This window comes from Peromyscus californicus, unplaced genomic scaffold (genome assembly GCF_007827085.1).
Source record: "Peromyscus californicus insignis strain IS unplaced genomic scaffold, ASM782708v3 Scaffold_13__1_contigs__length_99412109, whole genome shotgun sequence".
In the NCBI taxonomy this organism is placed as follows: domain Eukaryota; kingdom Metazoa; phylum Chordata; class Mammalia; order Rodentia; family Cricetidae; genus Peromyscus; species Peromyscus californicus.
The window spans coordinates 34,455,697-34,471,906 of record NW_026294424.1 but is presented as its reverse complement, the minus strand read 5'-3'; the positions used below and the strand labels follow the sequence as shown (position 1 = coordinate 34,471,906).

General features: G+C 43.2%; 1 protein-coding gene across 1 annotated transcript in view; it reads left to right on the top strand.

Moving 5' to 3' along the window:
* The window catches only part of Clnk (cytokine dependent hematopoietic cell linker), a 93,292-nt gene that overhangs the window by 72,973 nt on the left and 4,109 nt on the right, over positions 1–16,210 (top strand). Inside the window, exons 14-16 of the mRNA XM_052736033.1 lie at positions 2,969–3,099; positions 6,714–6,791; positions 11,326–11,481. Coding sequence (XP_052591993.1) covers positions 2,969–3,099; positions 6,714–6,791; positions 11,326–11,481 — 365 coding nt within the window. The remainder of the gene's footprint in view (positions 1–2,968; positions 3,100–6,713; positions 6,792–11,325; positions 11,482–16,210) is intronic.

Sequence of the window (16,210 nt, the reverse complement as noted above, 5' to 3'; positions counted from 1 at the left end):
TCAGCTGCTAACCAGGATGACAGCTTGGTCATAGGTCTAAGACTAAGGGATGCTTTATGCTTCCAATGCTGACCTGATGAGAATCACCTCACTTCCAGTTTATATGTGTTCTTCCCCCACCCCTCCCCTCAATGGAACCTCACTATTTAGCCCAGGGTGCCTGGAGCTTTTTAGGTACACCAGGCTGGCCTCAAACTCAAAGAGAAATCTGCCTAGCTCTGCCTTCTGAGTGCTGGGATTAAAGGTGCATGCCACCATACCTGGTTTACATGTTCATTTTTGTCTGGTATTTTACTTACACTTTGTTTGTATACTCTTATGATTTTGTGATTTTTTTTTTTAGGTATTCCTAGCTTAAATTACTAAGATATTCACAGATGTCTTGGCTGTGCCTGGCTTACCTCCTGATACCACACATCATCTTTCCAACCTAAATGTCAAAAACCCCATCCTTGATTTCTGTTTACAAGAATAACATGTGTTGGAAATGCTTCATTTTGGTTGAAGGATGTAGAGAAAACACCGTATCAAAATATGACAAATGGTGGTATTTTAATGCTCAGGTGCCAGGTGAAACAATAACTTTCTATATTCTGTAAAATTGACTGGCTTATTTTGCCTCTCAATTCACTTCTTACCCGGGCATGGCAAATTGCAGCATCAAAACATTGGTCAGTTAGAAATAATGGTTCTCAGACATGATCTAGACTTCCAGTGCTAACATATGTATGAACCACCTTTTTTCCCTCTCTAACAAATTTCTCGAGGTAAAAACAACCTAAAGGAGCTAAGATTTCCTTTGACTTGAAACTTCCAGTTCATGATTGCTGGACTCCATCACTTTGGGGGCTGAGGCAAAGTCAAACATCACACAGTATGTGACAGAGCAAAGCAGAAAGAATGAGAAACAGAGTCCAGGGATAAGATAAATCCCTCAAAGGCATGCTCCCTGTGACCCAATTGCTCCAACTAGGACCCACTTCTTAACGATCTATGAACTCATCAGTAGATTAACCCACGAAGAGGTCAGAGCCCTCATGGACCAATCACCTCCTGACAGTACTACCATGTGGGGATCAATCCTGCGATGCACACCCTAGTCATAGACAACATAACAACATGTTTGTGTCAGTCAGATTTGCCACGGTGTGACAGGACATTTGTGCTGATGCTTTCAGTCTCTATCCATGGCTGCCTGGCCCTGTGCTTTGGCCCTATGATGCAGCAGAGCATCGTGGTACGGAGTGTGCAATGGAACAAGGCTACTCCTTTCCAGTGTGGGACCCCAATATCCCCTTCAAGAGCACATCCCCACTGATTGAATTTCCTCCAACTAGGGTTCATCTCCTAAAATACCTACCACCTCTCAAGAGCATCCCTTGCTATGGATCAAATCTTCAACACACATGCTTTGGGGATCCAGTTACTATTCCAATCACAACAATGTGTCATTGCATAATATAATTATATTTGCAAGTAGCACCACCAATCTCACGAGAAAAGTCTATCAGGATACTATTGTGTTAGATACAAATTTCCCAGCTTCCAACTTGCACCTTCGTGGTTTAAATGTATGACTGGCAGCAAATACTATCCCCTTGTGTTCCATGAAATGACAAGCTTGCTTTCTTTATTCTAAATAAAATATCTGCCAAGTATCCAAGTCTGAATTACCATGGTTTCTCTATCAGCTGCTCTTGCAGGTTAAAAAGAAATGATACTTTGGTTTTCTTAGCTTACACTTGGACTTTCTTAATGGCATTTCCCAACCTAGCAATGATCATGGTAGGTTTAAGAAACTGAGCAGAGTTCATTATGGCCTGGATGAAGTGGGTAATGTGGGAAGGATGAGGCAAGGATGAAGACATAAGAAGATATGGAATTTGGAGCCTTAAAAACAGCAGAGAGGGGGATGGAGAGGTGGCTCAATGGTTAACAACATTAGCTGCTCTTCAGAGGACTCAGGTTCAATTCCCAGCACCCACATGGCAGCTCACAACTGTCTTGTAACTCGAGTTCCAAGGAATCTAACATCCTCACACAGACAATGCGCCTAAAGTAAAGATACATTATTATTATTATGGTAGTTTTTCCAGACAGAGTTCCTCTGTAGCCTTGGCTGTCCTGGAACTCACATAGATCCTCCTGCCTCTGTTTCCCAAATGCTGGGATTAAAGCTATGCAGCATCACACCCAGCTAAATAAATTATTTAAACAAACAAACAAAAATAGATGAGAGACTTTATTTGTGGATTAGCAATCATGGAAGGATTTTTAGCCAGGATGAGTAGCTACATCACAGTTACATTTCTCTCTCTCTCTCTCTCTCTCTCTCTCTCTCTCTCTCTCTCTCTCTCTCTCTGCATTTGTGTGTGTGTGTGTGTGTGTGTGTGTGTGTGTGTGTGTGTGTGTGTGTGTGTGTGTGTGTGTGTGTGTATGTGTATGTAGGCCCACACAGAGGTCAAAAGAGAACTTTGGGTTTTGGTCCTCACCTTTCACCCTATTTGAGACAGGGTCTTTGAGGATTTTTTGTTTGTTTTGTTTTCTAGTGTAGTCTGCCAGGTTAGCTGGCCTGCAAGCTTCTGGAGATTCTCCTGTCTCTGTCTGCCATTTCCCTGTAGGAATGCTTGGATTCCAGCTGCTCACTAGCATCTGGCCTTTTCATTGGTTCTGAGGATTTGAACACACTTGTGAGGCAAACACTTCTTACCCACTGAGGCATCTCCCCACAATTACACACAATTACAGTTTTGGAAAATTACTCCAGGTTCCCAGTGGAGAGAGAGTGGGCAGGGTGAATGTAGAAGCAAGGGAATAATTCAGAGGGCATTGCAGTCCATGGTGAGAGGGTGTTGTCTAGACCACAAAGACGGCCAAAGACTGGCAGAAGTGATGGGCCCATCTTCCTGTTGGAGGGAGAAAAACCTAGACAGCAATGTGATCTCATTTCAATGCAATCTCTTCCTAGACCATACAGGCATCATGCAACACCGTCCTCAGAGATGCCAAGCTGCAGCCAGCCCCAGCCCTCATGATCGTGTGCTGCCCTATGAAAACACAAACACGGAGAAACCTGTCCCCACCAAGCCTGATGAAAAGGTGAGGTGGGAACTTCTCTGCAAGCCCTTCTCACTGTCCTTGGCATCCAGTGAGAGCTTTCTGGGAAAGCTCAGAGCAGATCATTGCGGTTGCCATTAATTAGTTCCCGATACAATGACAAATCAGTGGGTTTTAATGTTTCTAAAACGCTTTGTTGTCTCATATGGCCTTACTCTTTGACCAGATTTTTAACTCGTGTGTTTTGCAGATTCTCAGAATGTTCTGTTCATTAACTCCAGAGGGTGGGAGGGTGGGGCTGACAGAGATTTAGACTTGTATTTGTGAAGTCTCATGGATAATTAACTGGAATTTGAATACTAGGATTTGTTGTCCATTGAAAGATTTCCAGGTCACATTTCAACTTCAGTTGAGCCCGGGCAGCCGTTTCCTGAGCATTGATTGTATCTGTCAGACATCGTGAGGAGTCCAGATCCCTGACACAAAAGAGAGCTAGAAACGGCTAAGAAGTGGCTTTGTCTTCATTTGTTTCGTGGTCTCTCCTGATAATCAGCTCCTTTCACACAATCACTTCTCAGCCATTCTTACACTCATGTTTTTCTCTAAGGAGAGTGAGCTTTCTTTGTGGGATCTCTGATCAATTCCTTGTAATTCCTATAGTATCTCACATTTCTCTGCTTGGCCTTATAATTAATCCCTACCTAATTCTCTAAGGGCTTCCCAATCTTCCAATGGGCTCTGGAATATTCTTTCATTTTCCCTTCACATGGACCTGAATGTTTTTCACTCTGCCACTTTTATAAGCCTTAGGATTCTTGAACTCTAAGTCAATGTCCATGTAAGACCGAACTCTTCCCAGAGCCTGAGTTCCAAAGGCATGAGAGAAGCTTGGACTAGATCAGGATGTTCCTGTTTTCAACAGTTCAACAAATCTTATGACTTGTGACAGATCTCAATCCTCTCAATATGTAATGTCTGTGTAATATTTGGTAAATTGGCTGCTTTCACTTTCCTTTGCTATGTTAATAATTTTTTTCAAGCAGTATTCCAGAGCAGACAAAGAATAAACTAGAAGTCAATGACCACATTCTACTACTGGGCATATCCCCAAGAGAACGGAAAGCAGAACCCAACAGGATTTGAACACGTTTATAACATTATTTATGATAGTCAAAAGGCAGGAAGAACACAGGTGTCCATTCACAGACAGAGATAAACATCACACACAAACACAGGCTTGCACACACACACACACACACAAAGCATCTCAAATAGAAAAAAATATATCTGGCATGTTCTACAAGTGTAAACTTCAAAAGCATGGCACTAGGTGAAGGAAGACAGACATAAAGGACAAGCATTTACCTCCTACTATTCATGGTTCCTAGAGCAGCCAGGTCTATAGAGACATCTGGTAGCAATATGGCTCCCCAGGACTGGGAAGGAGAAGGCAGTAATGGAGAACTGTTGTTTAGTGGGCACAACATTTCAGTTTGAGAAGATGGGAAATTCTTGGAAATGGATAATGGTGATGGTTTTAAAGCAATATAAATGCACTTAACGAGATGAGTTGAATACTCAAAAGTGGCTAAAATGGTGACTCGTTATACTGTGTATATTGTGTTGTGCTTTTTAAAAGGCAAAGCAGGATCCTACAGCTTGCTAAAGGTTCCCAGAGCAAGGGTCCCATGTCTTCTGTTGAGGGATGACTAGAAATGTCGGCACTGTTAATGCTACACTAACGCTAAGCACAGTGCTCTGCAGTCACTCAGAGGACCTGAAAGAACTAAACATGAGCTTGGCTCCTCCTCATTTTTACTCAGAAGCCACCAAGGGCTTCGCTCAAGCACTAGTCTACATCCTACACCCCTCATAACCACATCTTGAAATAGTCTAAGATATCCCAAGCTGCCACATCTAAGGCAGTGGTCCTCAACCTGTGGGTCATGACCCCTTTGGGGAATCAGATATCAGCTATCCTGTATATCACATAACAACTCATAACAGCCACAAAATTACAGCTATGAAGTAGCAACAAAATAATTTTATGGTTGGGGGGGTCACCCCAGCATAAGGAACTGTATTAAAGGGTTGAAGCATTAGGAAGGTTGAGAACCACTGCTCTAAGGCATCTTCCAGCTTAAAGGAACAAATCAGAGTAAATGAAACTCACCACAGCTGAGCCTGCCCAAGCCTGGAGACTAACCAGGAGCCCCAGAGCCACCACTATAGTGACCAAAGTGAAAGGAAGGCTCCCACACTAGCGGGAGGTGAGGTCTCAGACACTTTCTTACCAGGAGCCTGCCTGGGCTTTGCCTAGGGCAGAGCCGTGACCCTCCCAGCCCTGATTATCCCCTCAAGCTGAGGAGCTTGTTACAAAAGGGCCTCACACAAGATCAGAATTTTTGTTTCAATTTTTGTCTATGTGTACAAAACCAAAGAATTACTTAAGATATTATTTACATGCAACAAATATCAGAAATTTCAAGTATTATATACAGCCCCACGGCTTTTGACAAATGAAAATACCAGGCTGGCCACTGTCCTTTTCCACTCTACCCCAATTCCCATCCTGCTTCTATGAAACCCGTCCTCCTCCGGCTCCTGACAGCAACTCTCTAATGTCTGTGTCCTTCCTAGAAACCCTCTAAACAGAGAGTGGCGTTTTGGTTCCCGGCTTTGTTTCCCTGAGCACAATGCTTTTGAGACTCACCGCTGTGGTCGCCTGTATCCTGTTTCCCTTTCATCCTGTATTGCACTCTTAATGGAGGAGAGTGACTGAGTTGAACAGCAGAGACTATAAGAAGGACTTTAAGACAATAAGCCCGGGGTAGCTGGTGTGTCTGAGTTGGAATAGTAAACATGTCTAACTGGCCAGGCCCACAACCTGAGGGCATGGAAGGAAGTGCAGGTGCAGTCAGGTAGGAGCCGTACATGCTGGCCAGATGGCATTCACCTGTGCCCATCATGGATGGCTATGTTGGTGCTGGGAAGACCAGAGTCTGCACTGGGAGGCCACAGACTTGATGTCATGTCCCTGATTCTTGCCAACCATGTGGCAGATTTTGACCCTCCCCCCCTCCCCCGGTCTCTGCTACCTATCTCCAATTAGAATGAGCACTGTCCATCATGCATGGTCCAGAGCAACAGTGCAGGGGAGGTTTGAGATACTGAATAAGGAAGGGTCTTGGAGAAAGATGACTCACCACTGTGACCCCGAGAACTCAATGAAGAGACTGAAGGACCATGCTGCCATGGGCACACATGCAATGCCAGAGCATTGATGAAAACCCCTGCATCCTTCTGCCCTGTCAGAATTCACTGAGTAACATTGACGGAGGGGGGGCTTATGCTTCCTGAGACCCAAATGATGGACTTTGCCTAACCGATGGGCAGTTTCTGGCCACTCCCAAGGACCACTCTTTTGATTCCTATCAACCCAAGAATCCCCAGCTGCACTCGCTTATGCCATGTCTATCTTCTCCCAGCATCAGTAGGTATTTCCAGGTTCCAGATCAAAGTGCTCTATGCTGAATATCTATCATTAGTCTGTGATTGGACACTGGTGGAACAAAAGTAAAATTTGAATTAATTAGTCCATAATGAATACACATTTCTTTGATGCTAAAATATTCCTCATTGGACTTGTACCATAGGATGTCCAGCAGAATGAATGGTACATTGGAGAATACAGTCGCCAGGCAGTGGAAGAGGTGCTGAGGAGAGAGAACAAGGTAATGCCTCTACATTGTTCCTGTGGCCGTTGTGTGTATTTCTACATGAAGTAGGGAAGGGACTTGGGATGAAGAGGTTCTATGGAAGAGGAAAGGGGTGAGAAAGAATAATGGGGTACAATTTCTGGTTATTTCAGGGAAAGATTTGATGGAAGAACACTAAATATACAGATGAAATTGTGGAGTAATTTTCTTAAAATACAGAAATATTTAAAATGGCCTCAGACCTAAGACTTGGTTTTGTCATTTATCAGAGATGTGACTTTCCCAAGTTCCTAAACAAGGTTAGCTGTTGATTCCTTATTCATAAAATGAAAATCAGCTTTTAAAGATATCAATGCTAAGGGAGCCACTGGAAAACCACGTAGGGTATCTGGGGTGCAGTGGTCACAATGAGCAGTGCCTCCCTCTGCTCTCTTCCAAGTTCATCTCCTTCCTAAATGTGTGCCTAGGGAACAATTGGGTCTTTATAGCTCACTTCTTCAGGAGAGGAGCAGGGATCACAAATAGGGATCATGAATACTTTGATCCAGCATATGACAGGTCATGCTGCTACAACAGATACCCCCAAGATCTCCATCATTTATCACATGATACTATTTCTTCACCGCGCATCAGATTCAAGATAGACTTGTTAGGTCTATGTGAGGCCCTGTACCCACAGTATACCAGCTTCCACCTTCCCACTCTGGCTCCCCATACATCTCCCCAGGAGTACATACTTTACCTTTTCTTTGACCAAATTCCAAGACCAAAGCAAATTTCAAAGGGAATATGGGTTTCAGCCTACCATGTGACCAAAAGGACAGAAGAACTCAAATGACTGCCACAGCCTTCATCACAAAGCAAGTGACTATGGGTGACTACTTTATTAGGTACAGAACTATGCTGGGGTACTTAGAAATAACAGAAAGCTTCTGTGGCTTAAGGACACTAGATCCTCAGCCAGACCACTGCTGAATGTAAAAACACAATATGAATGCGTCAGTTAAGTAGTGAATAAATTATAGGTCTCCAACACATTTAAGAAAATTCAGAATTGATGTAAAAAATTTAATTATTCATCAGTGGCTATGATAAACGGAATCATGGCCATTCTCTACCCCACTTACAATGATGTCCATGGCCTAAATCCTAGAACCTGTGAATGAATCACTTTATATAGAAAGGGGACTTAGCAGATTAATTAAGTTTGGGGTTAAGATGGGAAGGTTATCCTGAGTCAGGTAGCCCCTTGTGATTCCCAACAAGAGGGAAGCAGGGATGTCATGGAACATATGTGATTATGGAAGGAGAGGTCAGAATGGTGGGGGCACAAAGAGCAAGGACTTCTGGTGACCTCTAGGGACTATCAGAGTCACAGACACAGACTCCATCCCCCCACACTAGCTCTAGCTCTGTGAGAACCACATTGGACTTTTGAGCTCCAAAATGATACAAGAATGACTTCACTTTTAAGTCACTGATTTCATGTTAGTTTGTTAACGCTAGCAGTAAAGACAAAGAAGACTGCCAGCAAACCACCATGACCTACCCGTAATAAGTGGAACTATCCCGTTCCATAGGTGGGGAGGCTGAAGCCAAGGTCCTAGTTACAGCAAAGAGATTAGTACCCATTTCACCATGTCTCAGCTGCTTCCAGCTACCATGGCAGTTCTCTGCAGTAGGATGGAGACTGAGGGTGATTGGCTGGCCCTAGGATCTCTAACCCTTTCCTCTGTCATGGCCTCAGACGTGCTGGCCTCTGATATCATAGGATGGGGCACGGTGATGGTAGACCTCAGGCAAGGCTTCCCTTTTTGGGTAGTTATCACCCAATGCACTACTACATTCACATAGTTGGGCTTTCACCAGAAAACCATCTTAGAGGACCCAGATGCAGAAGCCCACATGTGAACTGTGCTGGGCGAGCAACACACAGGCCACCTGGCATCCCTGTGGCAGGTGCTCTTCAAATGTTCCCTCCCTCCCTGTGTGCCTCTGCTGCCTCCTCTTAAGACACAGAATAACACTGTGAAAGCTGAACAACTGTGTTTTCCTTTTCTGTTTGCATCAGTCTTGTCAGGATGCGTTTCCCATTTATGAGAGATAATTTAATTTAAACGAGAGATTTCCCAGATTTATTTTGACAAGTGCATTGCAGAGTTTAAGAAGATAAAACCCAGTTTGGCCCTAATTCTTGGCCTCCATCCGCCTTCCTTCTCTCTGGCAGTGTTCTGTGCTGGAGATGTAAGCCTTTGCTTCTGAATGAATGCTTTAGGCAGAGAAAGGTGCAGCTGATTCCTCATCACCCTTGATGAAGCAGGAGTAGGCATGCTTAAAGAGTTAGACTTCAAGTTGGACTTTCAGGTTTATCATTTGCTAACTGTCCAACCACTGGCCACATGTGACCAAGAACAGCTATGAATGCAGGCCAGCATACAATTATTAATTTACTAAAAATGTTATGAGACAATTTTTGTAACTTTTTAAAAGGATTTATTTGTATTATTTTTATTCAAATGTGTGTGCGTGCGCGCGCGCACACACATATGTGTGTGGGGGTGCTCACAGAGACTAGAAAAGCATGTTGGATCCCTCAGAGATAGGCATGCTTTTGTGAGCTGCCTGATATGGGTGCTGGGAAATGAACTAGGTTCTTGTGATAGAGCAGCAAGACCTCTTAATGGCTGAGCCATCTTTCCAGCCATTTTTTTCCTTTGAAATTTTGACTGCTCATTTCTCAAGCAAGAACTTTGTAGATGACAGCCTCACATCCAGTCTCAATGGTGGACACACCTAAGCCTGGGAGATTTGCTTAGGCTCAGAAGCCAAACCTCTGTATCTGTAAATGGGGGTAAAAGTCTTTCCTCAAGATTTATGTAAAGACCAGATGAAATAAAGCATGCAAGATGCTGGTCACCTCAAGGCAGCTCAAGTAGACTTCGAATGCCCATATCATTATAATATATGCACAAAATAATAATGCTATTCTTGAATTTACTGTTTGTTAAAGAAACATACTGCATGACATGGTATTTTATATATTGATATCTTATTATAGATTATATTATAGATTAGTTATCAGTATCACATGCAATCTGTATAAATAACTATATAATGATTAGAATTATAAATCACAATACATACTGTCTACATCTATGCTATTTTTATGACATTTATCATCATCTACACACATTTATAGTTGCAAGCTTTCAGTAACCTCCAGCATGTGGATGACACAGCATAATCCCATGAAGTGGGTTCATGGAAAGCCCCCCTTGCAACTTCACACCTTCATCTTGAGTGACTTCCTCCAGTGTGGCTGATTACTTCTGTCCCATGCCCTGTTCTCAGCCCTTGGTCTCTTTGGTCCTGTTGATCTTTTGCATACTTTTGCTGCCCACCCCGTGGCCTCAGACACTGAAGATTCTTGCACCTTTCCTATCTCCTCTCCCTTGCCTTGCCCTTGCCTTGACCTCACTACAGGCTTTATTTCCTGCTCCCTCTCTCTACTCATTTTCACATCAGTCTCTGCAAAGCCCCATCCCTCTTTTGGGAAATCTGATCCTGCATTGAAATCTCTCCTACACAGGTATCTAATTTCTTGAGCTAAGATCTTTGCATGGTCCGTGACAGATTCCATTCCTCTCTAGAATAAAATTTGACCTCCAGGATGAACAGGAAACATGTGAACAGTGACAGGTGCAGAGGGACACACCAAAGAGAGAGAAGGAGGACCTCCCTGTGCAGAAAGGGGCCAGTATGCAACAGATAAGAAACCCAGAGCAGGTGTCCATTCAGAAAGTGGTAGCCTGGCTGGAGTCAGGAGATGGGGACAGGAAATCAAACAAAGGACTGGTTGGTGAATCTACTATGAAAGTCCCATTAAGATTGTAAGAAGTATCAGAGAGTAGAGGAAGATTTGAAAGATGGAAGCACCATCATGCATCTGGTACACTCTCAGAAGGCAGTAAAAAAAATCTTATCCATGCAGACACTGTGTCAGCCATTGCTGTCCAAGAGACCCGAGAAAACTTTAAGAAGGAAGAGTTTCTTTGGGCTCCAGGTTTCAACCCCTGGTAGGCTGATCCCATTGCTTTTAGGTCTGTGGCAAAGCAGAAGCACTATGGATGAAGGGCTGCCCACCTCACAGTAGCCAGGAAGCAGAGAGAAAAGAAGATCAAGATGTATTTTTCAACCCCCCCCACACACACACACACAATGGCCTACTTCCTATGACTAAGGGACACCTCCAAATAGCCCATTCAGCTTTGAACTCACCAATGGGTTAACCTCATGATGTTAGCACTTTCATAAACCAACTGCCTCCCTGTAACACCACCAGTTAACACATGAGCCTCTTGAGGGGACACTTCATATCCAAACACGAACAGGAACTCAGGAAAAGCTCACTGAGTTAAATGAAATGTGAAGCTGGACCACCAAAAACTAAATCCATTTAGGAATCTCACAAAAGCATCATTGTTGACATTGCCTTAAGGCCAGGGTTCCAGAACACCTGAGAAGATAACCATAACTCCTTTTGCTTCAGGATGGTACCTTTTTGGTCCGAGATTGTTCCACAAAATCCAAGGCAGAACCCTATGTTTTGATGGTGTTTCACAGAAACAAAGTCTACAATGTGAAAATTCGTTTCCTAGAGAGCAATCAGCAGTATGCTCTGGGGACAGGACTCAGAGGAAATGAGGTAGGTGCAGTCCAACCACTTCCCTTACCTTGGCTATAAGTAAAAAAGAAAAAGAGAGTTTGGGAGATGCTAGATGCATGTCTACGTACTCCAGCGAACACAGGACAATACTGAAAAGACACTGCAATGATACCCACCCAGCCCCGTTCATGAACATCCTGGCACATGTTGTGTTGTGTGCAGTTTACCAGGCCAGCAGCCTACAATGCCACTGAATGTCCTCCATCCTCCTAAAGTTATTAGAGAAACCCATTCAGAAAGAAGCAACTGCATTCTGCCTTGTGGAGAACTTCCCTTAGACCATGCTGATACTCCATTCTCCCCCTCCCTGCCAGGTATTTCTGAAGTCCAGTGTCATTCATTTACCCACAGGATTGGGTCCTCAAAATGAGTGTGCATTCAACAGTAGCATTTGGTGCTAAGCTGAGGTCCCCTTCTCAGTAGAGGTGTGCTGATGGGAGGCCCTCTACTGACAAATCTGTCAGTTGCTGTGCCTAATAGCACAGACCAATCATCCCACTTGAGAGACTGAAGCAGGAAGATTGCCAAGACTAGCCTAGGCAACTTAGTGTGACCCTGTCTTCAAATAAAAGGTACAAATAGAGTTGAGGATGGAGCTCAGGGGTAAAGTGCTTGCCTAGCACATGTGAGACCCTAAATTCAATCTATAACACTACAAAAAAAAATCACCCAAACATCAATAAATAACTATATAAACTGATCAAAAGGAGATGTTTCAACTGAATACATATTCCAGGTCTGTTCTGTGGACATCGTCCTATTTCAATCCTCAACAACTCTTTGATGTGATCGTTCCTATCTCAGAGTTACAAAAGCTGAGTCCTAGAAAATTAAGTAAATGGTCAAAGATGGGAGCAATAAGCAGGGGGGTAAGCAAAGGCTGTATGCCCAGGCTTTCTTTGATGAAAAATAAGAGAGAAAATGGGGAAGAAGGGAGTTAGTTATACAGCACCCTCCACTAAGGATGTGCGCTTGGGCCCATCCCCCGCTACTCTGGGCTTCAATCCCAAGTGCAAACCCTTAGGATCTGTAACCCTGTAATTCCGGGATGGCCATTCCTTGTGTTCTGGAAGCCAGGGCTCCAAACTTTGACTTCATCCGCTGGTGGGGTCATGGTGTGGAGTGGGAGTCTCCCTCTCCCAAATTTCAGAATGATGTCTGGAGTTTAAGGAGTTCACAATAGTACTACAGTTGGAAATAAAGCCTTTACAGAGGTACTTAAGGTTAAGTGACAGAGGTAAGCTCTAACCCAACAGGACTGGCCTCTTTAAAATAAATAAACAAATATTGTAAGAAGAGAAATCACAGGGCTAGGAAGGTGGCAGCAGGAAGATCCCAGAGGCTCAATGTCAGTCAGATTTAGCCTGCTTGGCAAATGTCAGGCCAGTAAGAGAACTTGTCTCAAAACATAAGGTGGCCAGCACCTGAAAAATGATACCTGAACTTATTCTCTGCCCTCCTGATATACACACATGTATAGACCCCCTAAGCATACACAATCATACATACTTGAGCACATACATACAAGTGAGAAGCACTAGGAAGTCAGAGGGTCAGAGATACAGTGATGGTCAGCATCTTTCATCAGTGTTCTTGGTCTGTGTTCTATTCACGCTTCATCTCTCCTGGAAAGGGGCAGAGGTATCTGTGTCTCCTGGGACTCTGGTACTGCTGCAGTCCAAGCTTGAGGTTGCAATGACTTTTCTCAAACATTCATATTGAGGCTCAGATGTTGGCCTCAGCTTTTAGGCCAAATTCACCAGAATGGCCCATGGAAACTCCTGCATTGAGACAAGGGAAGGCATCTGCCAGGAAGCAATACCTCCTATACAATAAGCCTAGCAGCAAGGAAAAAGGTACACAGTAGAAAGCTTGCTATCTGGAAACCAAGCACAAAATCGATGGAGAAGCTGAAGGTCCTGTGCAGAAGTAAAGTAACAGTTCTGTCTGGAAATGCTAGTAAGGATGAAAAGCAGCTTAACAGAAGCCAAGGATCTGGATGTACAACCAAGATGAAAATGGTTTATTACCAGAAAGACTGGGATTTGGCTCACGGATAGAGTACTTGCCTGGCATGCATGAAGCCCTCGGTTCAATCTACAGGTATGGGGTACACATCTGTAATCTCAGCACTTGGGAAGAAGAAGCAAGAGGATCAAGTTCATCCCCAGTTTTATAGTGACTTCTAGGCCAACATGGGCTACAAGAGACCCTATCTCCAAAAAAAAAAGGCTGAGTCATAACTTGTCAATGACTATATAACTTGTCAATGGCAGTCATACTGAACCAGAGAAAAACAAATTTTTCAAATGATCCCAGATTGGAATTGCTGCTTGTCATGACCTCAATCAGAACCACACTAGAAGAAAATAGTAAGCCACTGTCACCAAATGTCCTTCCCAAAGCCTGTGAACCACCTGGTTTCCACTCTCCTTAATCCTTAAAATACATAAACAAGGGCATTTCAGCTGCTTGAAACACAGGCCTAACATGAAATACTCATGTCTGGTCTAACATGAGATACTAACGTCTGCATTTAGCTATAGTTACAGTGGCCATTTCCTTAGCTATAGTCACGGTGGTCATTTGTTCTGAAACAAATTCACTAGGGGCTTTGCCCAGAAAAACTGTTAGCTGCTGTAGCAATATAATCAAACTATATCCACTTGGTTTATTCTATGCCATGTGCACTGTAATGATAGTTGTAGGGTCGCTTTCACAATTGTACTTGAGTGTAACTATTCTTTACTAAGCATCCTTTAAATTTTATGTGTATTTATGTGTGCCTGAGTACATTATGTATACCACATGTATACAGCTGCCCACAGAGACCAGAAGAGGGCACTGGATCACTTGGAACTGGAGTTGTGAGCTATCAGATGTGGGTGCTGGGAACAGAAGCCAGGGCCTCTGCAAGAGTAGCAATTGCACTTAACCACTGAGCCAACTCCCCAGCCCCTTAGTATCTTTAAATGATCCCATTTAAGTTGGATTTGGGGAATGGTAAAGGAATCAACTTTTTCTAATGCTGTTGAGGGAAAATAAGAGTTTTGACTGCATAGACTTCCCTGGAGGGAATCAGATTATAAGCATCCATCTCAAATATGCCAGGTCCAAAATTAAGGTGGACATTTGAAAGTTAAAAATGTTTAAGAACATCCAAGCCAACACCATAATGTATACCAAAAGGACATGCAGCTTGTTCTTAATTGATAGCTGCATCTTCCCAAGTCACACAGTGGAGAATATGGGAAGGGCATGTGGGCTTATAAGAATGAGGTTCAATAGGAGTCCCAGTGGCCTTATTTCTTAAATGCAGTGACTAGGCATCTGCCAAAGCTAAACTAAACTCTTTTATAATATTCATTTTATTTTTACTTATATGTATGTGTGGGTATCTGTATGTATGTGCACATAAGTACAGGTGCCCAAGAGGGCCAGAGGGGGACATCAGATACCCAGGATCTGGAGTATAGGTATTTGTGAGCCACCATGAGAGTATTGGGAACAGAACTTGGGTCCTCTGCAAAATCAGTGAGTGCTCCTAACCACTGATCATCTCTCCAGCCCCTGTCCCCTCCCCCACTTTTTTTTCAACTGAAATAGCTTTGAAGATCATTCAATAGATTTCAGGAAATGCTTTTTGAGATGTAGCACCCATCATCTATTCTGATAGTGATCTGGCTCCAGGTCATTGTGACAAAGTCTGCTTAGAGTAGACAGTTGAGTGTTAAGAACACTGTAAGTACCTACAGAAGAAGGAGCCATATTAATGCATTTAATTCTTGAAGCATATGGACTTTACCCTGGAAAATAAAAGAAATTATTTTAGTATAAGTTTGCTGAATGTAAGAACATGGACTGTTTTCTACACTGTAGCCTCATTTTTTTTTTTTTTTTTTTTTTTTTTTTTTTTTTTTTTAAAGATTTATTTATTTATTATGTATACAGCATGTATGACCAGAAGAGGGAGCCAGATCTCACTAGGTGGCTGTGAGCCACCATGTGGTTGCTGGGAATTGAACTCAGGACCTCTGGAAGAGCAGTCAGTGCTCTTAACCTCTGAGCCATCTCTCCAGCCCGTGTAGCCTCATTTTATATCTCCTTTTATATCTTCTGTTTTATAAGTTTGCCCTTGGGCTAGAATATCAATGTACATATGTTATAAATGATGTGGTCATGAACTATATTTTAAAGTAAATCCTAGTATGATTTTAAGAAACAGAAAAGAAAAGCTAACACACAGAGGGAAGAACATGTGAGTAAGGACATGGGGAGAAGTCAGCCATCTGCCACCCAAGGAATGAGGCTCAGGAAGAATCAACATGTAGATACCTGGGACCTCTGGCCTGCTGAATTGTGAGGAAATAAATTTTTGCTGTTTCTTACAGTCTGTTATAACTAACAGTGTTTCTTCCACTGTTATGACAGCCCTTGCAAACTTACGCAGTGCGAATCCAGAACTTCTGTAAAAGCCAATAGTTCATCAGTAGATGTTGAAATAATGCCACCAGGGCTTAGAGAGTACTTCCTGTGGGCACGTGTGTGACAAGCCTGTCATCTGGCAGCATGAAGAGTCCTGGTTACATCCAGTCTCTGACACAGAGTACTTTTCTGAGAATCACAATGCCTATGGAGAGGTAGCCAGCACTTGGGAGCAGGCAGTAAGATGGGTAATACTGTCAACTTGACATATCTAGAATCTCCT